General features: G+C 37.1%; 5 protein-coding genes across 6 annotated transcripts; 2 read left to right on the plus strand and 3 right to left on the minus strand.

Moving 5' to 3' along the window:
- The first annotated feature begins 3,268 nt into the window (after positions 1-3,268).
- Positions 3,269-5,864, plus strand: LOC106424890 (two-component response regulator ARR6). The gene is made up of 6 exons (XM_013865632.3): positions 3,269-3,475; positions 4,200-4,365; positions 4,453-4,529; positions 4,657-4,734; positions 4,839-4,909; positions 5,470-5,864. Exons 2-6 carry the CDS (start codon positions 4,215-4,217, stop codon positions 5,663-5,665), a joined length of 573 nt encoding a protein of 190 aa, XP_013721086.1. The 5' UTR covers positions 3,269-3,475; positions 4,200-4,214; the 3' UTR covers positions 5,666-5,864.
- Positions 5,865-6,011: 147 nt separating this feature from the next.
- LOC106424888 lies at positions 6,012-7,736 on the minus strand. Of its 2 annotated transcripts, XM_013865631.3 has the most exons (4): positions 7,413-7,693; positions 7,273-7,342; positions 6,360-7,158; positions 6,012-6,190 (listed from the first exon to the last, which is right to left on the minus strand). In XM_013865631.3, the coding sequence occupies exons 1-4, from the start codon at positions 7,488-7,490 to the stop codon at positions 6,085-6,087; spliced, it is 1,053 nt and encodes a 350-aa protein (XP_013721085.1). In that variant the 5' UTR covers positions 7,491-7,693; the 3' UTR covers positions 6,012-6,084. The 2 variants fall into 2 exon arrangements, with proteins under 2 accessions (XP_013721085.1, XP_013721084.1); XM_013865630.3 differs by having other exon boundaries at positions 6,132-7,158; positions 7,413-7,736.
- A 2,382-nt stretch (positions 7,737-10,118) lies between these two features.
- Positions 10,119-11,476, minus strand: LOC106424871. The gene is made up of 3 exons (XM_013865617.3): positions 11,098-11,476; positions 10,783-10,916; positions 10,119-10,425 (listed from the first exon to the last, which is right to left on the minus strand). The coding sequence occupies exons 1-3, from the start codon at positions 11,342-11,344 to the stop codon at positions 10,324-10,326; spliced, it is 483 nt and encodes a 160-aa protein (XP_013721071.1). The 5' UTR covers positions 11,345-11,476; the 3' UTR covers positions 10,119-10,323.
- A 1,237-nt stretch (positions 11,477-12,713) lies between these two features.
- Positions 12,714-16,620, minus strand: LOC106424900 (nucleobase-ascorbate transporter 6). Its single transcript, XM_013865643.3, has 14 exons — positions 16,320-16,620; positions 16,036-16,160; positions 15,545-15,642; positions 15,270-15,446; positions 15,081-15,181; positions 14,893-14,968; positions 14,747-14,806; positions 14,460-14,644; positions 14,205-14,301; positions 14,021-14,107; positions 13,880-13,938; positions 13,708-13,799; positions 13,371-13,609; positions 12,714-13,244 (listed from the first exon to the last, which is right to left on the minus strand). Exons 2-14 carry the CDS (start codon positions 16,142-16,144, stop codon positions 13,026-13,028), a joined length of 1,599 nt encoding a protein of 532 aa, XP_013721097.1. The 5' UTR covers positions 16,145-16,160; positions 16,320-16,620; the 3' UTR covers positions 12,714-13,025.
- Positions 16,621-18,546: 1,926 nt separating this feature from the next.
- On the plus strand, positions 18,547-19,140 carry LOC106424864. The gene has a single exon (XM_013865611.1). It carries the CDS (start codon positions 18,547-18,549, stop codon positions 19,138-19,140), a length of 594 nt encoding a protein of 197 aa, XP_013721065.1.
- The last annotated feature ends 4,028 nt before the right edge of the window (positions 19,141-23,168 follow it).

The following is a 23,168-nucleotide window of genomic DNA, read 5'->3' on the forward strand; positions in this document are numbered from 1 at the left end:
ATGGAGTTATCAATCAATTGTCCCGAGAAATTGAAGCGAGAAACGCGATTTTCACCGCTCTGATACCATATTAGTGTACTTGAGCTCAGAATAAAGAGAGTTTGTTATTCATGTAAAATCCTCAAGTTAATCGTTACAACTCTCTATTCTAAGATATATATACACTCGGTTTAGTGATAGGAAGCTAAACCGATGGTTAGGCAAAAGGAAACCTTAACCGGTTGGTTCATATAATCTAATACAGAAACCCTAGTAGGTCTTTTTTTTTTCGTGTTAACTTTTTCCTTCGTGATTCACAAAAGAGAACATAGACAAGCATGAAGAAGAGAGGAAAGGAAAACCAGAAGTCTTTACGACAAGGTCATCAAGGTGGAGAAAAGTTACCACAGTCAATCAATGTCCCTTATGATCTAGCGGTCGAGATACTCTCGAGACTACAGGTGAAAACACTTGCGAGGTTACGATGTGTATCGAAGCTATGGTCATCTAGTATCATTACCGAGGCGATCAAAACTAGGGCTTTGACTCAGCCACGCCAGCTCGTCGTTTGCTACCACCGGTCGCTCCAATCTTCATATATCTCCTCGTATACTTATCCTCTCAACGCTAACACAACATTCGTAGCCGCAGACAGAGGTGGTCTTGCCATGTCTCCTCCTTGTCGTACACTATATCAACGCAGAAGCACCTTCGACTACGCATATGTCCGAGGATTAATCTGTTATTACTCAGACTCTAAGCAGTTTGCGATATACAACCCTACCACGAGTCAAAACGTTTTGTTGCCGCCAACAGTGGGATACCATAAAGAAAACAAATCATTTGATGGATTCTCTAGGTATGATCCAGTTGCGAAAAGTTACGTAGTCGAGAGCAAGTACTATCATGGCTTCTTTGGATATGATCCAGTCAAGGATCAATACAAAGTCTTGCGTTTTATCGAAGGGGCAACAATATGCGATTATTCTTGTATGGTTATAACATTTACAGGTCCAAATAAACAAGAATGGAGAAAGATTGAAATTCAAGAAGATATCTCTCCGCCGAGAGGTAATGGTGTGTGCATCAATGGAATTATCTATTACCTAGGAGGCACATTAACAAGTAGTGTATTGGTATTAGGGAGGTTCGACGTTAGGTTTGAGAGATTTGATCATATCCAGATGCCCATAGATGTGGCGATGAATCAGTTGGAGGAGTTGAGTTTAGTAAACTACCAAGGGAAACTAGGATGCACGTTTTACAGCAAAGATAGAGCAGAGGTGTGGGTTATGAAAGATCATGGCAGCGAGAAACATGAATGGTCTAAGGTTACTATTGACATGTCTCTTCCTGATATGTTAAAGACTCTTGTAGCTGGTGTCACTCTTGATGGTGAGATTGTGATAATGCCTAAGACATTGGATTCTGCTCAAACGTTGTTATACGCATACTTTTACAACCCCAAGGAAAACAAGACTAGAAGAGTTGAGTTTGAAACCAACTTGAAGGGGGAACTAGAAGTTTGTATCTTTAGTGAGCCGGATCACATGGAAAATGCTACGTCCTTGCTCGGGAGCCAATCTAACAGGAAGAAGACGAAGAAGAAGAAGAAGAAGAAGAAGAAATCAGCGACCACCGCTGTTTTCTCTTATAACAAAATATTTTTGTGTCCCAAAAAACTATTAGTTATAGTTTTTTTATGCGTCGCTCTCGTTCTAGCGACAACATTCCGAACATGGCTTATATCTTTGGTGGACTCGTTCCACTACTAGTTTTTTTCTCTCTTTTTTTATAACAGTTTTTTTCTTTCTCTAAAGCTCAATATAAAATTATCTTTCTTGGTTGGATTCTTTGGTTATTATCCCGTTTGAGTATCAATAAAAAGTGTTTGCATGACTAGAGAGGGTCACAAAACTTTGAAGGTTCTTTTCAAGTTTAGGATATAGCACTCGTATACAGCAACGATAGTTATGTTATTCTGGAAGATGGATAAACAAGAGTAGCTTAAGATTACACTTGTCATGCCCGCTCTAACTGTTAAATACACGTATCATTGGTCTCAGTCTTAACTCTTAATGGTGAGATTGTGATGATGCACAAGAGATAAGATTCTACTGATCAATGGTTGTAACTTGTAAGACCACCTCCATTAGAGGCTTTAAATGAGAGGTTCTAAAGAAAATAAATAAATGAAAAATGAGTGAAAAGGAGAGAACCGGTGTCTAATATAACACTTTTAGAACTGGTAAGCATCCTATACGTGCTCTTTTGTTATTGACTAATGCCTTCTCTCTCTTCGTCAATGTTATTTTTTGGTTTGAGAAAGAGATCTTCGTCGATTTTGATGGTTTTGAGAAATTAGCTCTTCACTTCACCATGACTGCTTCAGCTTCGCCTCTCGCTCTCTCCACCTTCAATCCCAAATCCCTTCCTTTCTCCATCTCCAGACCCGCCTCAGCTTCCCTCTTACCTCCTTCCATCTCCTTCAAACTCCACTGCGAATCCCCTTTCCTCTTTGGAATCCGGCCATGAAATCACCGAGAAGGTTCGGATTGTTTGTATTTTTTGTTTTGATTTGAAGCTCGTGATTTCAATTCCGTTGATTATAATTGAAAATTTTATTATGTTGATGAGAATTGAGATTCGATTTGACTCCAAAATTTTGTTTTGATGATGAGATTTCAGAGACTCCATGGACAGAGGAAGAACATATGTGTTCTAGCAAGGTTTCATCTCAGATGTATTACAAACAAAATCATCAAGGTCTGTTCTTTATTTTCTAATCTGAGTTTATAGTTGTACTGAGATCACAGTGATGAAGAAAGTTTGTTCCTTTGGTATTGATTTTGTTTTAAAAGTATTGAACTTTATTGTTTATTAGTTTCAGAGCCTTAGCATTGCCAGCAAGATCCTTCAACTATCTCCCGCATTCCCTCAAGCGTTCATCAATTCGAATGGAGAATCCAACCTTTTCTTCTGAAGCCAGTGCGAAGCCAAGAGGTGCATTTATAGTCGTAGAAGGACTTGACCGCAGCGGCAAGTCAACACAGTGCGCTAAGCTACGCTCTTTCTTGGAGAGTTCAGGACATCTGACCGAGCTCTGGAGGTTTCCCGATAGAGAGACAAGCGTCGGCCAGATGATATCCGCGCTAAGTCTCAGTTAGATGATCACACCATTCATCTCCTCTTCAGCGCCAATCGTTGGGAGAAGAGGTTCTTTATCTTCTTTCTTTCTGTTTTTAGCTGTCTAAGTGTTTCCCTTATTAATTTCCTGAACGTTTTGCAGGTCCTTGATGGAGGAGAAGCTTAAGGGAGGAACTACGCTTATCGTTGATAGTTATTCCTACTCTGGTGTGGCTTTCTCATCAGCTAAAGTTCTTGGGATCGAGTGGTGCAAGGCGCCGGAAGTTGGATTGCTGGCTCCGGATTCTGTGCTTTACCTTGACATATCACCTGAGAGAGCTGCTGAGAGAGGTGGATATGGAGATGAGAGGTACGAATGTAGAATGTAGAATGTAGAATGTAGAATGTAGAATGTAGAATGATTTTTTACCAATCCACTCTTGTAGAATGTTTGTGTTATGGTGATTATACCAAGTTTGTGATTTTGAAAGAACTATTATATCAACTTAACAAGTATTTTGCAAAATCTAATCATTCAACTTCTTTAAAAAAAAAAATTAAGAATCTCTAAGAGGGTTTTTCCATTGGGCCATGAAAAAATTAATTATACTAACAAGGTTTCTAAACTTTTCAAATCACACAATTAACTATTAAATTATTTAGTAGAGCCTCTAATGGGCTCTTACCATTGGAGTTGCTCTAAGGATACTATTATGATCCAAAGGCACCCAAAACTAATAAAAGAGTTGAATATGAAAGCACGGGGAAGTGATAGATCCAATGATATCACGTGGGTCGGTTATAACTTTGCACCGATGCCAGACCGATCGGTTTGATTATATTAATTGTCGATTTTCCACCGATGTATTTTTTTATATATATTTATATAAAAAACAAATAAAGATTTTGAAAGCAAGTTGACAAAATCTATAAGATATGCAAAATCTCTCGATTTTATATGTTCCCTCTTTATTTTCTGTCAACTTTTGAATATATATACATCTCATAACGTCCATTGTTTCAAACATCATATTCTTCCATATCATCCAACTTTGAGTATAACATTTTGCTCTTTCTCTCTATTTCTCTTAAAGATCCAATAATATCACATGGCTGAGGTTATGCTACCGATGAAAATGGAGATGGCTAACGATCCTTCCAAGTTTACATCACCTGATCTTCTTCATGTTCTCGCCGTCGACGACAGTCACGTTGATCGGAAATTCATAGAACGCTTGCTCAAAGTCTCTTCCTGTAAAGGTAATTAATTATTTTTTGAAAAACAATACCTCGTTATTATTTTCAATCTTGAAATCTTATGGATATGTTGTTTGTGTTTTGGTTCAGTTACTGTTGTTGATAGTGCGACAAGAGCTCTGCAATACCTTGGACTAGACGTAAACGAGAAACCCATCGGTTGTAAGGTAAATAATCAGTTTTTACCCGATATATTTTTTTGTTCTATTTCTTGAGAACGTTTTTGATATGACATTAAGCTCTCACAGCAAATTGTTAACGGTGATTTGTTATGTTTTTTGGTCGATTTTTCAGGATTTGAAAGTTAATTTGATCATGACGGATTACTCTATGCCCGGAATGACTGGATATGAACTCTTGAAGAAGATCAAAGTAAGTAAACCTCTTTAAGAAATTACTATGCAATCTGATGATTTTGTTGAACAGATAGTTAAATCTAAATATTTATGCTAATCTAATCTGTATTTTTTTCACAGGAATCGTCAGCTTTCAGAGATGTGCCTGTGGTGGTTATGTCATCTGAGAACATTTTGCCTCGTATTGATAGGTATATTTTCATGCTGTTCCTTACATGTACATCATCTAGTCAAAAAGTTATTAGTTAAGTTGAGAAGTCTTTGAATGATGTTTATGATACATTTAATTTTAACCACAATATATTAGATAGATCATCATGTTATTTGATTAGTTTTAAAACCAGCCATCAGTGGTGGTGATTGCATAATTATTCAAATGTGAGATTTGGTGATATGTCATGGGTCCCAAGATGATTTTTATGTTTCTAAATCTTTTACTTTCGAGATTTGATTCTGTTTCTGGTGATTGTGATATTATACAATAAAAAAATAGTTGGGAATTGTTTGCCTAATCTTTGGTAGGTATTGTGAAAGCCACCTCACATGCTTTTCTCTGGACCAAATTAAATAAAAAGAATAATATATTTTTTCTATAGAATTATAAAATGGCCAACTCAATATATGATTTGGCCATGTTATAGTGTTTGCTACATACACAACAAAACAGGCCTGCACAGAAATTTATTGATCCAGAAAATTAATAAACTTTATTGAAATTGTACTAAAGTTCTAATTTTTTTTATATATGCAGATGTCTTGAAGAAGGGGCTGAAGATTTCTTACTGAAGCCGGTAAAACTCTCGGATGTAAGAAGAATAAGAGATTCTCTGATTAAAGTTGAAGATTTATCTTTCACAAAGAGTATTAACAAGAGAGAGCTAGAAACAGAGAATGTCTACTCGTTGGACTCATCTGTTCCCTTGCAGCTCAAACGCACAAAGATCTGAGATTTCCCAAGCAGACTACCATGACATGATCTTTAAAAAGCTTAATCACCTATACAATTTTCCACCCCCTGGTGTGTTTTTTTTTGCTGAGTAAAAAACTCAGTGTTGACAGAGAAACAGGGCTTATTCATATGACTATGTTAGCAATGTAAATGGTAGAGATAAACCACAAAACTATTATATTATTATTCATTAGAGATGTCATGTGTTTTTTCTTACAAGAGATTGTAAGCTGGTTATATGAAAGTTGGCTAATCATAAAATAATCAGAAATTTCAAAATAATAATGTGAAAGACGATGAATTACGCTCTCAAGAAACAAATAATGAGAACTGATCTCAGATGATTGTATAAAGCAAAGCTCTGGTAATGAGTAACTTGGGTATTATAACTCTATAACAACATAATAACTCTAGACCTTAAATGGTATTATCATCACATGAATCGTTGCAGACCAAAACAAGCATTATTGAAACTCTATATTTGAATTTTCTGTACCACCTTTTTATGTATTCACATACCACACTACATCACCATCACCACAGTGTTCCATGACAAAGAAAACAAAGATCAAAGTTCTCGAGTGCCAAAAGACAACACTATACCCACATTACCTAAAGCAAGAATGCGGGGATGAAACACAGAGAAACAACAAGGGTTTGTCAAAACCACACCTTTCATTTTTTTTCAAAACCTGCAAAACATGCTAGAAGAACGAGCCAACCGAATAGTGAAACCACCACCTTGAACACTAGTCTCAGACTTGATGGCATTCTGTTCTTCATATGGTTTCCTGCACCCTGGACAACGCCCATCTCCATCGCAAATAGTCTTGTGGCAGAAGAGACAGAGCCTGAACCCGCAAGGACATGGAAGGAAACTCGAATCCGTCAAGTCCAAGTCTTCATAGCAGATGGGACATGAAGACGGAATCGAGACAGCGCTATAACGCTTGTCCAACTCCGGAAAACTAAGCTGCTTCCCTAGATTAGGTAGCCCCTGAGGGCGAAGGTTATCGTCAGGCCTCCAAGCTCGATTGCTCTTTTGCTTCCTTGATGGCATTCTCAAACATTCATGCTCTGCATCTCTGTTGACCGAATCATCCGCATTAGAAACTGACTGTCCAACACTCTCTTTCTCCTTGACAGGCTCATGGAGGAGATTCTCTTCCTCAGCAGCTAATGCATCAGCAAGAGCTTCCCAATCATCCACACACTCTTCACCATCATTATGATCTGCATTATCCTCTTCAGTTATGTTACCAGAGCAAAAGTCACTGCTGGTACTACTACTCCCACTGAAGTTAGTGCTTATATCAGTGCCTGCCATGGAGCTGTTTGAAGGCGACTCCATAAAGCTCTCATTACCAACATCAACATTCCCACCGCTGTTATCCTCTTCTCTACGCAGCCCATCAGAATTCTCCACTGGCTTATCTCTCTGATCAGGCTTGGCACTCCTCTCCTCCTTACAGACCTTATTGGTCACCGCAACTAATAGTGAAAACCAAAACCCATAATCAATAAATCAACCAAACGACAAAAGGCAACAACTTTAGTCTTTAGGAGACAGACACAATTGAAAAGATGAAGGCTTTACAATGATACCTTGAGAAAGCCATTGCTCGCGGCGGAGACCGAGCTTGTTCTGCTTCATCTTAGCCGCCGACTTATTGTTCTGCCAAAAAAGCCAATTTATTTCATTGAAAAGAGATGAGATTTAAGGAGATTCGAACAGAAAGCTTTACCCTCTTCTTCTTCTTTGCGAAATCCCTCGCGCTTGGAGCTGATGTAGCAGAAGCGTTGGTGATCGAATCTGAAATCATGGTCTCGGAGCTGATAGAGAAAACAGAGTGAAGCAATTGAATAATTGGAAATGAAGATGAAGATGAAGATTCACAAAAACCCTAATTAGATTGGTCGCTTGAGGCTTGAGGCTTGAGGCTCGAGAGAGAGAGAGAAGAAAGTTCAGATTTTTTTTTTATCTCTTAATTAAATTAATTAATTAAATTAATTAATTAAATCAACGAAATGAATGAAGAAAAGAAAAACAGAGATAATATAAAAGGATAACAACGGAAACTCCTCTTCTCCGCTCAGACATTTCTTCGATACGATAATGACTATATTACCCCTAGTTTTGACATTCGTAGGTAGAGTTGTCCTTTGTAAGTCGGTGAATCCGCACGTGTGAGTGAGATAAACTATGTGGTGGTTTAAGAAGAACCATGGGAAATTAAATATCTTATTATTACATTTTTTTGATAATCCAAGGGTTTCCCGCTTCGCGGATCATTCCCCTGGACTCGGTCAGGCAGCGGTCCATTTCATCCGGAAAGATTTTAACTGGGCTGGATCGAACCCAGTACCGCTTTGGTGTCCAGAAGAGGCAGGGTAGTTTCCGCATGGAGAGGGAATCGAACCCGGATGGTGGTTGCCACCACAGATCCGTCCTGCCACTTGGACTACCTCGTCCAGACATCTTATTATTACCTTTCTCAGAAGATCTCTGATGATGATGTTTTAGTGCGCGGTGTTGGCCTATACACAATCGCAAACTTGTGGATGATGTTTTACTCTCCTTTGATTATTTCTTTTTCTTTTTTTTTTGTAAACTGATTATTTCTTTTTCATACAAAGATTTTATGTTCAGTACACAGTTTTTTCAACAAATATACAGTGTGTTAGTTTTTATCGCTCTATTTATAATCATTCTCGAATTTTCGATTTTTGGCAATATCATTGATGATTCATGTAATATAGCTAGTCAAACTCCAAAACAATTAAAATTCGTAAACATTGTTAAGTTGAATAATTCTTATACGTTGGATATTTAATTGTAGTAAATTTTTTTTTATAACATCTTATCTTTATTATTATCAAAAGAGGATTAACAGAGTACATGAATCCAAACATACAACAAATACATTTTTAAGTAAAACATGATAATAGAAAAGTAATAACACGATGCTTCCTAACTCTTGTGCAGGATAGACTGATTCGCTAACTTTATCTATTTTTGTTCTCGGTCTTATATGATCTTGTGTTCGGCTATCATTTATTGTGATCCAACGCCTTTTATCACTTAACAGATCAGTGGGTGCGATCCATCTGTTACATCGCTGCCCATTCCATACAATCCCGCTCCAGGAGAGAACATGATTTGTTGTAGACTCTATCCATATCATAAATAATCCTTCAAACTGACAATGATAAGCACTTAACTCCATCGTCTCCCACTCCATGTCTTCACATAAACATGTCGTATTTCCTCTTGTTGTCAAATAGAGATTAAACACATCTCTCTGAATTAATGGAGTCACCATCGTCCATGTCAAAATGTCAAAATAACATGACGTACACAATCTTCTCCATGGCCATGGTGGTTTAAGATTCCTTTTTTTGTTCCATAGAACTAGTAATCCTTCCAAAGAATTTTCTGGATGGAAAAGACCACCATGTCTAACAAGCCATGGAAATACACGGACAATACAAAACCACCATGGTTTGATTGTTGGGAGATTGCACTCAACAATAATGGAGATAATAGACTCACCTATGAGGGACAAAAAAGACTCGTCAAAGCTCTGATCCAAACCTCCTAACTGCCCAACGAACCAGTGGAGAAACAGAAAACTGTTTGCCCATGACGAAGACATTACGTGACGGCACCAGGAAGAGGAGAGATGGTGTGACGATAGATCACGTCGCTTGATTAAACTAAGCAACGACAATGAATTTATTTGAACTAAAAGCTTAAGAAACATATAAACAATAATATAACAAGAGTACGAACCGACGCCGGAGCCGACGCCGGCCGGGTATTGTTGTAGAGAAACTGTTGTTTGCTTTCGCCTTTTGTGTCGCTTGCGAGAGAGAAACGGTTATTTGATTGCGTAATATATAATTTGTAACTAATTGTAGTAAATTAATTAAATGTTTTTAGTCAATATATCATGGTTTGTCAACACGTATATGATATATAATATATAGAAAATGTTATAAATTTGGTAAATGGTTTAATTTTTTAAAATCTGTTGTAAGACAATAAATCTAAAATCTTCATATTTTAAGGTGTGACCGGTATCCATTATAAGAACAATATAAACGAATAAGAAAATAATGAATATGAATAAAATTTTATGAATAACGAAGAATGATAGTTCTTTATCAAAATTAACGAGGAATTGATTTGTTTTATAATTTTTTTACATATAAAAAAATGAGGATGAACGAAAAAAAAACTTACTCCTCCTCTTCGTTTCTTTGGTTACCGATCATTGTTTTGTGGAAATGGTTTGTCATCTAGTCGCATCAAGAGAGACGCGAGTCGCGACTATTTAAGTCTTGAGGGAGATGATAATAAAAGTATAAAACCAAGGTATGTGTATGAGACGCCGCATTTAACTTTTAAAATTGCGAAAAATATATCATCACCATCTAAAATATAGAAATGAAAAAAAAAATGTTATATCTTCGTCGATTAATACTAATTTATTAGTAAGTTAAAAGAAATACACAAGAGCTTCATCTGCCACAATCAAAAGGGTTTTCTTTTCTTCCTTTAATTACAATTTGATTGGGAAAAACAACAACAGAAAGATAAATCAAATGATCCAAAACTCAAATGAAAAAAAGAGTAAAATATGAATTAAAGTTTTAGCTTGTAGATTCTGATATGCTTTGAAGAGAAGGCTGCCAAGCTCTAACTTTGTTGGTAGCTCCTGTCTTTATCACTCTCTGTTTTTCATTCATCCTTCTCTGTTAATTAAACATTAATCTAATTAATATGCTTTCACGAATCAATTTCAAAGTTCTTAAAATTCGTATTCTCGTTCTATTTAGCATATACAATTACTGTTTGTTAGAATTAGAGAAGTAAAACTAATACACATCAATTATGGTTATATGAACCAAGCGCTAGTCGCTTGGTGGTAAAGGAGGTACAGCTGTACTGCCCGCCACCCGGGTTCGAGTCTTGGCCACAACGGATTTAACATTCCTTCCGTTGCGGCGTTGGACCCCCTACGGAGATAGTTGGAAATGTGGCTGACCAGATACCAGAGTTACCAAAAAAAAAATATATATATATATATATGGTTATATGTATATATGTACCTGAGAGTCTTTGTCAAAAGCAGATTCAGATCTTAGGATTAGTGGGTTAATCTCCTCCTCTTCTGCAACAGAAATCTCTCCATGGATCTTCTTCATCTTTTCAGATTTCTTGGCTCTTAATCCTTTCATCACCTCTATAAATAAATAAAAAGACACACAAAATGATTTACATAAATAAAACTTCATCTATTAGGCAAGCGTGAAGCTCAAGAAACAAATTGGAGAAACCCCTAAAACCTAGAGTTTGTCTTTCTTGAATTCAAAAACCATCCACGTTATGTGCTATTTTGCATGAGATTGAGTGAGTAATATTACCTTCGGAAGAGATGAGTCTATACACATGGCCGAGCAAGAGATTATCCGAAGGACGGAGCAGTTTGATTCGGGTGACGCGGAGAGAGCCACCGTTAGGTACGGAGGAGGAGATGAGGAGAGCAACGTGGTGGCCGGGATGAGACTTAATCACCTCGCTTGCGCTCACTGTACAGTAAAATCTCTCCGACTTGCCGTCCGGTCGTTCTAAGACCGCCGTTGCCGTCTCCACTGCCTGACAGTTCCCCATTTCACGGCGGAGAAAAGTAGGAGATAAGAGGAGTGAGAGTAAGCGTAGGTGGGAGGTCTATATTTGGTAGAATATAGCTTCTTACTTTATAACCAAGGACCATTTTATTTTAGATCAAATTTTCACATTTCTTTATATATAACCTTTCATAATTTATTCTCTTGTACCTAATTTTAATATATATATTCGATCAGAGGTTTACAATTAAATAAACACTACAAGGGAGATAAACGCGTCCGTTTAATACCGCTAGGCGCTAGCTATATAATTGAATACATAAATTTAATACTAGTGAAGTAATAAGAGTTAAACTAAATAAGAGATGGAATAATCATCGCCATTGCTCAACTTTTATTTTATTTTTCAATGTTTTGGATTGTCCGTACAAAGCCAAGTGCTTGCTTGGCTGGAATCTTTCATGGAAAGTAGATTCTCTATGAATGTTAATTCAATCTTTAAGCCTTTGATACTTTGAACCTATTAACCATTTTGATTCTTGTATATGCTAATGCTAACATTTTGCTTAAGTTCACCCTAATTAATCAAATATCTATCGGTATATATAATAGAAAAAGCAGCTTAATCTAGATATGCCGAGTAAATTGTGTGTCATGTACTAGATTTAAAAGAAATAATTAAATCCCAAATTTAGTTAATCAATAGTTCTATACTTTTTTAATTACTGTATGCAATTCTTACAATTTGAATGCGAAGATGTTAGATCCTCAGAATAATAATGAAATACGTATATGACAAAGCAACTTTATAAATCTTGGTATTTCTTAAGCAACGATGAGTGTTTTAGTGAAAATTAAATAAAGAAATGACAACCAAAAATGAAGTAATAATACGCCCTCGTGCAATCAACCTTATTCACATGCTTACTGTACACTTTATCTCGATCTCCTGAAAGCCAGTGTCGTATTAAGCGTTAATAATTGTGTACACTTAGTTAATTACGTAATGAGTTCGATCAGCCTTATAAAACAAAGCGATATTAACGTTTGCTTGACCATTAAATAAGATGACAAGCGAAAGTTGCCCTAATGTCTCTTTCGAGTGTATTTTATTGCAGATAGACCAAAAACCTCACGCAAGAGTGAAAGGCCACTCTCTCGTATATGACCATTTTCTTTAAAACGTATATCATTATGACCAATTGAGTAAAGAAAAAAGCCAATTAATTAACTATAGATGTTTTAGTCATACGTTTAGTGGTTTCTTTTCTAGAAGTGATCTAAAAATAACATATACCTTAATTTTTTTTAAACAATATATGTATACGTTAATTCAATTTTTGATTGAATATCATCCAATCAAAGTTATATATCAAGGTGAACATTTAAATTGAGTAAGAAGAGAGGCAAAATCAAACTAAAAACTTATTTAGAATCTAATCAAAATAACAAAGCTGTGTACCCTCGGATTTACAAAGATTAAACGCATTAAGGGAGAGATAGTAAAGCAACAATACAACTGAAGATTCTTGAGATTCATGATCATTCTTGTAACAAGACTATAAAATGTGAAAGATATTTAAAAAGGTTTCCGAAGTTGTGAACGGAACAGAACAAAAGAACCAAGACACAGAGGTCGTCTAGAAGCTCTCAAGGCAACAATGGCCAAACTCCTGAGTTTTCACCATTTTCTTTGTTTTTCTTTGCTTCTTCTCTCTCCTCTTCTAGACAGAAGGGAAATACTTGTTGAGGTTGAAAGGAAGAGAGTAGAACTCTTCACTTCTTGTGTCACCTTTGAAAGATCTAAACTTGTCCCACCAATGCTTTCCTCTGTCTTTCCTTATCGATGAATCTTTCTTGTGCAGTGTGTTGTCCAAGAAGAAGGCGACCATGCCAGCAACAAAAGGCTCAGATGAGAACGGGACATTCACCATATCGTTGAACTGTCACCGTAAGAGAATAAGAGTTTCATTAGCTCAGGTCATGCATGCTCTAGCCACTCTACCAAAGTCCTGTTTCTACTGAAAGACAGAAAAGATAAGAAAAATAGGGAGTTGGTTACTACATACCCAACGACCGCCTGTGTGGACTGGACCATAGCCTTTGATTGCAGTGTACTCATTGAAGTATTGAGGGATTGACAAGCCCAGAAAGACAGAGAAGCCTAAGATGAACTTAGTCCTGAAGCTGTTTAAGTTGCAGAACTGAAGAAAACTCAATCCTCCAGCTCCTACGTAGGCAAAGAAGAGACAGTACAAAGCAGCAATAATGGGTGCAGGGATTGACGCAAACACAGCTCCGAATTTTCCTGCATTAACAGGATAGATCTCATCAGTACAGATATAAATTTTCAAACAAAAACTTTTTCGTCAACCACTTGAACTTAGATTTGACCTTATAACTTACCGAGAATAGAGAAAAAGATCATGAAGCCTGCAGCTATCTGGACAACCCTTCTACTACCAACTCTTGTCAAGGCTAATAGTCCTGCATTTTCTCTTCACAATAGAAAGAGAAAAGAAACTTCATACCAAACTATCCGTAGAAGTAATCAAATCAGAACATGAATCATGCTTACATAGAGACAGAGGAACCAGCACCAGTACCAAACAACCCCGATATCAGAATGGCGACTCCCTGATCCACAAAACAAGCCATAATCAGCCTCAAAATCAATATTTACTCCACAACATTGTAAGCTCAGGTGTGGTTAAGTTACCTGCCAGCCAACACCACGGCTGAGAATAGAAGGTGGCAACATCGTTGCACTTGCATATCTTGAGACAGCGATAAAACCACCGGTTGACTTTAATGGTTAGCCATACACATGAGCAACAAGAAGACAGAATGAATAAACAGAGCATAATCAATTTATTTAAAATGTGAAGCATATAGTGACATACCTCAACTAGAGCAACAAAGGAAGCCATCATCATTGCAAAAGCTTCTCCAGCATCAAACGAAGGAGCACCCCACTGGAAAGGCCATGGAACTCTTATCCTGTAAAAAGGGAAAAAACTTAACTAATTTAACAACAGGTCCAATGAAGATTACTATTTAATCATACTCTATCTTCTGATTATTCATGCTCTTTTCTTCTGCTTAAACAGCAAACGTTATTCTAGAAGCTGCAGCCACATATAGTTGTAACCAATTACCATGGGGCAGCACCAACGAGGCCAGCACGATCAGTCCGGCAACTTGTTTGTGTAGTAGGTGCAGCACCATTGTATGCCCCACCAACTGTAAGAAGGTGAGCATAGATCCATACAATCACCACCGCGAATATTACAGCAAACCGGTCAAACACATTTTTCCCTGATTTGATCACATGAGGCAGATACTGCAACATGAAACATCAGAATATGAAATCAGGTAACCATACACAAATCTAAACCTTATTTTGGAAGCTAGATACATTTATAGTGTTTAGTTACAATATTACCTGTGAAACAAATACTAGGATAAGAAGCTCAGGCAGCCCAATCTCTATGCATTTAGCAACCTGAAATTAAAAGGGAAGTTAACAAAGTGGAAGCAAGAAAAGGAGTTTTTGGTCTCTGCTTGTAAGTGTCCTTAGAGTAGACTTACCCCTGGGAAACCAAACTCGTATAGCCCAAACCCAACGAGACCCACCAGTGGAACAGCTGAAATAGGACTTAAGAACCTAATATTGAAATACAAAAGGAGAAATTACATGGCATTGTTTCTGGAGTATCTAATACTGTGCAAGGGAAAGAAAGACGAATGTTTGAGACTATTTCCTCCTCCAGACTAACCTAACAACGTTACGCCAGAGGCCACTGAAACCAAGAATCATCTGTAGGGTTGAAGCAACAATCAATGCGCCTTGGGTTGCTCGCATAATCCTCTCAAAGCGCTGCAAAAAAAAACAATTGAAACGTGATTAATTAATAGCACCAACAAAGAGTCACATAAGAAGCAATCAAAATGAGAAGTCATCATACATCTATAGGGTTGGAGGTATCACTGAATCTGCCAGAGAGGATGATGGAAATTGTGGTCGGCACAAAAGTGTAAGATGCTCCAATGACAGCAGGCAGCCTGGTGCCGAAGAGTGTTTGGAGCAATGTGTTGATGCCGGCAACAAAGAGAATAGTCTGGACCACCTTTGCCTTCTCTTCCTGAAATCAGAGCAAAGATTATTTCAGTCAATGACAAAACATTATAATTCATCTTCCTATTTATTAAAAGATAAAACAACTCAGTGAAGTGGGCTTACATAACCACCACCCATCTGGGGAACAAGAGCAGTGGGTATGAGAACTGTAGTGCCGAGCATGACAAGGTAATGCTGAAAGCCAAGGAGAATAGCTTCAGCTGAAACACAAGCATAGGAAGAGATATGAACAGCTACACAAGACTAGTATTGCTGGTGGAGAACATTTTCTTGTGAAAACAGTTAAGATTTGGGGTTATAATAGTGGTCGTTCAACATTCCAAGGTGGAGCTAGGCTATAGTAACAACAAACCAAATCACATCCAGAGAGAAGCAGACAAAAAAAATCACAAATCTGGGCATAGATTCAACAAATCAGGCAAAAACACACACACAAGTCAAGAGAATAACAGTTTCCTGCTTAAAGCAAAATTAGGAAACTAAATCTGACGAAAATCAAAGAGCTCTAAAACAAGAAAACACTTATTAGGTCGACTAGAAGAACAAATCCGAATAAAGCAAAACAAATCTAGAAGAAGAGGTAAGGAACTGACGCCAAGGAGGGGGACTGGTGATGCAAAAAGAGATGTTTGGAAGCTGATCTTTAGGAGGATGTGGTTGAGGTTCGTCTGCTTTCGGTGCTGGAGCTCCACCTCCCGCCATAGCTCTCTTTATCTCTCTGTGAATAACAAAACAGTTTGAACAAATGAATAAAACTTAAAAAGGCCCCAGATCGGGGAATCTAGTAGTGAAATGAGGTGCAATGTGTAAGCTAAAGCACAAATCAGTGAAAAAAAAGTTAGACAAATCGGGGAGAGAGCGAGCGTTGAGAACTCACATCAGTGGCAGCTTCTGGGAGAAGAAGACGACGAAGAACAGAGAGGAAAACAGCTAGCGAGCGAAATAGAGAGAGAGAGTGTGTGTGTGTGAGTGATAGGTTTAGGGTACAAAAGGTAAAGCCACACATACAGAGACACAGAGAGAGAGAAAGGAGGGGAAGGGGGGAAAGCAGCTTTGTTTGTTTTATCTTTTTTTTCTGCAAAACTCGAGGTGAAAATAAAAATACTACATTTTGGAGTTATGCAATATGGACAAATAGTTGTTGTTTACCAACTACTACTACTAATCATCTTCGTAACGCACTGAATGAAAACAGTTTTTCAAATCAGATAAATAGTTTTTCTTCCAAATTAATTCTACTAGGTAGATCGCTATACTAATAGTAAGTTAATAACCACTACATTCCTAACAAATTGATTGATTAATACATAGATAAAGAGCTGGAGAGAGAGAGAGATGAAAGGGATTTGAACTAAAGGAAGCGACGAGACGAATCTTTCCTTTTATTATTTCTTCATTAAAGGGTGTCTTTTTCTCACTATTTATAAAAGTTTTAACCCCATCTCTACATGTTTGAATTTTTTTTTGTCAAATTGAAGCTAAATAGTTTTCATAATTCTCTTATTGAATTTTGCCAAACCATCATTCTTGCATCCCTTTCTATAAACAGTTTTCTAAATTATCGGGTTGGTAATAAGAGAAAAAACAAAAGTATAATCTGGGAAACTTTTCCTCTCCATAATAGTTGATTACTGGTGATGGATTATGTACGATGTGTTCGACTTTTAAAACTCCGGTGGTGCAGGGTAGGCCTTGACATTTAGAGGGATGTGACAATATCTTATGCAAAAAAATTTTATCAGTTAAGACCTTTTTTTTTTTTTTTTTGAACACAATATCAGTTAAGACCTAAAAATTATTTTTTTGGGCTTATATCTATATAATTTTTTTCAAGAATTTTCGAGACTGTTGTAAGTGTTTCACATGGCATTGCTCAAGGCCGACCCTGTTTCAGTGCTATTATTCTTTTTGTTTATGTTGAAAAATGTATGCAGTAAAAAAATAGTTTTGCTTCAAACTGTTTGTCTAAAATTGTATGTACCATCAGAGTTATATTTGTTTTGATGACTAACTAGATTTTTCTAGTTAGTTTTTAATATGCCCAGATAATTTTTGATTAAATTTATAGAAACTAAGTGGATGCAATAGATATCAGTTATAAATGAATGTGAAAGAACTCAACAACTTCTCTCTAGAAATTCTCTCTCGAGTTTTAGTTTCTCTTTTGTGGTTTTCTCAACCAAAAAGAATTTCAGTCTTTAATCTTTTATGTGTTTCTTCGATTAAACCGCTTTATACTCTTCATCTTCCTTCTATTCCCGCTTTAATCTCATTATATCTTTTGAAATGGATAGAGTGATGCTCTCTTTGTCTCTCAAAGATGACGATGATAGCCTTTTCAATCTTCCGGATCTTCCTAAGTATTACGCATCTGAAAAGAATGCATGCAGCATTATTAGTCGTCTTCTCAACCCAGAACTTCAGAGAATCTCTAAACTGATCTATGATCTACCGAGAAAATGACAAAAATCTAATCGAGTCCGTGGATTTGTTTTAACAAAAGAAAGATTCCAGTTTGTGTTTAATCATGAGCATGATCTTCAAGAAATTCTAGATAAAGGCATGCAAACCTTTGACGATTAGGGTTTGGCTATTCAGTGATTGATCGAGAAGCCTCCTCCGGGTTACCTTGAATATGTGTCAATCTGGGTCAGGATCAGTAACATTCCAGTCAATCACTATACCAAGAGAGCTATCTTTGATCTCGGCGATCTCGTTAGCCATGTAGAAGGAGTGTCTTTCGATCCAGAAAAATCACAAAGTCAAGACTATGTCAGGGTCAAGATCCGCTTTAATGTCTCCAAACCATTGAAGAAATCAAGAGTTTTTAATCTTCCGGGTGGTAGTCAGACCACAATTTATTACTACTATGAAAAAGTGCAGAAACGTTGTTACCATTGTTAAAGATTGACGCATGCAAAATAGCGATGTCCTTTTCTGGAACATGCACAAAGCTCAAATGTTCGCTCTTCTAGTTTCGATGTTTATAGAACCCCCTCAGGTTCTATCTGAGAATGAACCTCTGTTTGGTGTCCTAAAAGAAGATCAAAGGAATCAATCATATTTCTTGTCGGCCTATAATTTCTCTTGAGATTCTAGAAGACATGTGTGGCTATCTTCTCGCCTCAAGTAATGAAGACAGACAAGTTCATGAACAAAGGGTAATCTCCTCTGGTAAAGAAGTAGAACAGAATCCCATCACCCAGAAGTCAGTTCTTCAACTCATTCTACCTCATGTCTTTACTAAAGATTTGAATAAAGGAAAAGGTCTAGTCTTTAGTTACGATAAAGGCGATCTGGCGCTACAGTCTCACTTCTCCAGTTCTCACCCTAAGCTCATGGCATCAGCAATATCAGCAGGACAGTCAATGATCAACCCAACTACAAACGTGTTTTGTCGACTGACTTTGCAAGTTCATGAAAGCTCTATGGTTCAACAATTAAGCTATCCTTTAATCTTCTCATCTAAGGCAACAACGACTCAAACAAAAAGTAAAAGGACGCCAGGAAGATATATGAAGACTACTAAACCACTGAAGAACACTCAAGAAGTATCAGAATCTCTTGGAATACAAGCTCGTCCTAAAGGGAGTGTGAAGAAAAAGAGAAAGGCTGAAGGTGATTTGGCGGGTGCATCCAAGGCTACTAAGAGCAATGCATCAATGATGGTCCCACGTGAGAGACCGTCCAACGCTTAATATGAGTATCATCAGTTGGAACTGTCGGGGAGTGAGGTGTCCTCAAGAACTGATAGTTCAAAGGCTCATGGAATTGTGACGTACGTACTTCCCTGAGTTTTTTTTTCTTATGGAAACTATGAATCAACGGAATACTCTAGTAGATATCAAAGTTTAGCTAGGATATGATCAGTTGTACACTGTAGACCCTGTAAATACAGCTGGTGGTCTTGCTTTTTTTGAAAAAAACAGTGTAGATGTTCATATCTTGTATGCAAACAATAATATTTTGGATGTACAAATATTATATGACGATAAGCAGTTATATTTGTCATGTGTTTATGGGAATCCTATTATTAGTCTTTGTCACATTGTCTGGGAACATATAACACGCTTTGGTGTCAATCGTAAGAGTAGTTGGTGTGTTTCTGGAGACTTCAATGATATTTTAAATAACTCGGAGAAGACCAGTGGCCCTCGCAGAAGTGATAACTCTTTCCTGCCTTTTGCTTCCATGATAGACTCTTGTGATATGATTGAACTTCTAGGTATAGGAAACCGTCTTGCTTGGGGAGGTAAAAGGAGAAATCTTTGGATCCAAAGTAAGCTTGACAGAGCTTTTGGTAACAAAGAGTGGTTTAAACAATTCCCTGCATCTAATCAAGCCTTTCTAATCATCGGCCGGTGGTGATTAAACTTATGTCATCTCAAGATTCTTATGGTGGTTCCTTTCGTTTTGATAAGAGAATGTTTCATAAGCCTCTGGTTAAATAGGCTATTCAGATGGCTTGAAACTCGCTTAATTATCATGTATCTTCTTCAGTTTCTTCTCGTCTTTGTCAGTGCAGGAAAGCACTTTGCCGATGGAAGAAATATAACTTAGCAAACTCTCAGGTTCGGATAATCAATTTTCAAGAAGAACTTGAACAAGAGCAATCTTCTCTTGATCCCTCAGCTCTCAAAATTGCTAGCCTCAAGAAATATCTTATGTTGGCTTGTAGAGATGAGGAGAATTTTGGAAACAAAAGAGTAAAGATGATTGGATCCTTTATGGCAATGGAAATACTAAGGTGGTTCATGCGGCTGTTAAGATTTCTAGAGCAAAGAATGTGATTGTCAAATTCTTTGATAAAGATGGCAACGCTCAAAGGTCTGAAGCTTCTAAAGGTCAGGTAGCTATTCAATATTTTAAGGACCTTTTTAAATCTTCAAATTCTGAAGACTATAAGTACTTGTTTAGAGACGTCTCGCCTAGAGTCTCTGGAAGAATGAATCATTACCTTACTCAAAAGGTAACTCATAATGAAGTTAAGGAAGCAGTTTTCTCAATTAAGCCAGATAGTGCTCTCGGAGCAGATGGGATGTTTGGTTTCTTTTCTCAATCCTATTGGGAAATTGTAGGTGATTGGCTTACAAAAGAAGTTCTTTCATTTTCTGATTCTGGTATCATGCCTTCAGAGTTGAACTACACTTAGAGTTGCCTAATTCCTAAGAAGACTAATGCTACATTAATGTCTTATCTTCGACCAATCAGCCTCTGTTCGGTTATGTACAAGAAAATATCAAAGACCCTTGCTTCAAAACTCAAGTATTGGCTTCCTGATATTGTCTTGCCGTCTCAGTCAGCCTTTGTTTCAGATATGCTTATTTCTGATAACATTATCATGGCGCATGAACTGATTCATAGTCTCCGTACTCATGATTTTGTTTCTAGGAATTTTATGGCAGCCAAGACGAATATGTCCAAAGCTTTTGATAGAGTTGAATGGAACTACTTGGAAGCTCTTTTGTCTTCTCTTGGATTTGATGGCAAATGGGTATCTTGGATTATGTCTTGCGTTTCAACAGTTAAGTATTCGGTTCTTATCAACGGTCAATCCTATGGTTTCATTTCTCCAGAACGTGGTTTGAGAAAAGGTGATCTGATTTCTCCCTTCTTATTTGTTCTCTGTGCTAAAGGACTTACTCACATGCTCAATCAAGCCTCAGACAAGTTCTTTGCAAGGTATCCAATTCTCCAATGATGGGCCTATTATTCATCATTGTTTTTTGCGGAAGATAGTTTGTTTCTCTTCAAGGCTGGCTTGTCTCAGTGCTATGATTTTCAAGAGATTTTCAACAAATATGAAGAAGCTATAGAACATGTAATCAATCTTGCAAAATCATCTCTCACGTTCGGGAAGAATATTGATCAGAGATTGAAAGAGCAGATTCAATTTACGTTGGGAATTTTCTCAGAAGGTGGAGTCGGGTCTTACTTAGGTCTTCCAGAATGTTTTAGTGGTTCTAAGGTTGAACTTCTTAATTATATTCAGGACAATATGAAGGGTAGAATGTCTGGATGGTATACTAAATTTCTTTCTCAAGCAGGATAGGAAATCATCTTGAAATTTGTAGCTCTAGCAATGCCTATTCATGCTATGAGTTGTTTCAGACTTCCAAAGATGACTTGTAAGAATTTGACATCAGCCATGGCTACATTTTGGTGGTGTTCTCATGAAGATAAAGGAAAAATACATTGGCTTAGCTGGGATTAGCTCTGTGTTCCCAAAAATCGTAGAGGACTGGGTTATAAGGATATATAAATTTTTAATCAAGCTCTTCTAGCTAAACAAGCTTGGAGAATCCTCTCTTTACCTTCTCACCTTCTCAACAGATTTTTAAAGAGCAGATATTTTCCTGAAAGGTCCTTTTTATCAGCTCCTTTAGGTTCTAGGTCTTCTTTTGCTTAGAGGAGTGTTTTATATGGCAGATAACTTTTAGTAAAAGGTCTAAGACACATGGTTGGAGATGGTAAATCTCTCTTGGTATGGTCTTCCCCTTGGATGGTAGATGGTGATAGGATGTGTATCCCCCTTATCAAGAACATTCTAGTTGATTTAAATCTTAGAATAAGCGACCTTCTTTTGGATAACTCTCATCATTGGAACCTCAGCTTATTGAATAATCTCTTTTATCCCTAAGATATAGAGATTATTCTCAAGATCAAGCCAATTATCACTTCACCAGACTTCTTCATTTGGAATCATTCCCACTCTGGGGAATAATCAGTAAGATCTGGATATTGGTTAGGTGAAAAGAAAGCAAGTAAAGAAGCTTTTGTAGCAGGAGGTATATTGTCGTCTTTAAATGGTATTAAGGATTGTATTTGGTCTCTTAATACTGCTCCAAAAATCAAGATCTTTCTTTGGAAAGCTATCAGTAGAGCATTGCCAGTCACAGACAACCTCATAGATCGGGGTATGAAAATTGATACTTGATGTCAGATATGTGGATTGGAGGGTGAATCATTAAATCATGTCCTATTATCTTGCACCATTGCGAGGCAAACTCGAGCGAATAGTAACTTTCCTCACCCTCCCAATGGTTTTGATTCTTCCTCGTTCTATTCCAACATTTATTATGTTTAAAGACAAGGAACAATCTTCTCATTCTTGAATACATTAGAAGAAGTGGTCCTTGGATCATATGGTCTATATGGAAGAACCGAAACGCTTTCTTTTTTTAAGGAAAAATATATTTAGGTATCTCCATTACTAAAGATATTTTTCAAGAAGTGGATCACTGGTACATGATTAAGGATGCTCATAGTCAAGAAAAAAGCCATTGATTTGGCAAGAAAAAAAAGGATTATCTTTGGCTGGACACCTCTAGATTCTTGTTTGGGACAAAGATAATCATCAAAGTGGAGTTTCTTGGATTCTCCGGAATAGCAAAGGTAAAGTGGTTATGCATGGTATGAGATCTTTTGTTGGAATCTCTAGTAAGTTTGAAACATCTTTTGAAAGTTGGAGTTGGGCATTTGAGAGTATGAAAAATTTCCATTTTAATGCTATCATTTTTGCTAGTGATGACTATGATCTTATTGGTGCAATCTCCAAACCATCATCTTGGCCTTCTCTCAAGTTTTATTCCTCCCACTTATTAGCATGGCTGCAAGATATTGTTGATTGGAAAGTCTCCTTTCTCATCAACATTTTATCAGTACAAAGCTCATTGCTATTGCTAGAAGTGTGATCAAAGATGATCTTTATCAATCTTATATTGAT

The sequence above is a fragment of the Brassica napus genome, chromosome C3 (genome assembly GCF_020379485.1).
Source record: "Brassica napus cultivar Da-Ae chromosome C3, Da-Ae, whole genome shotgun sequence".
Taxonomy (NCBI): domain Eukaryota; kingdom Viridiplantae; phylum Streptophyta; class Magnoliopsida; order Brassicales; family Brassicaceae; genus Brassica; species Brassica napus.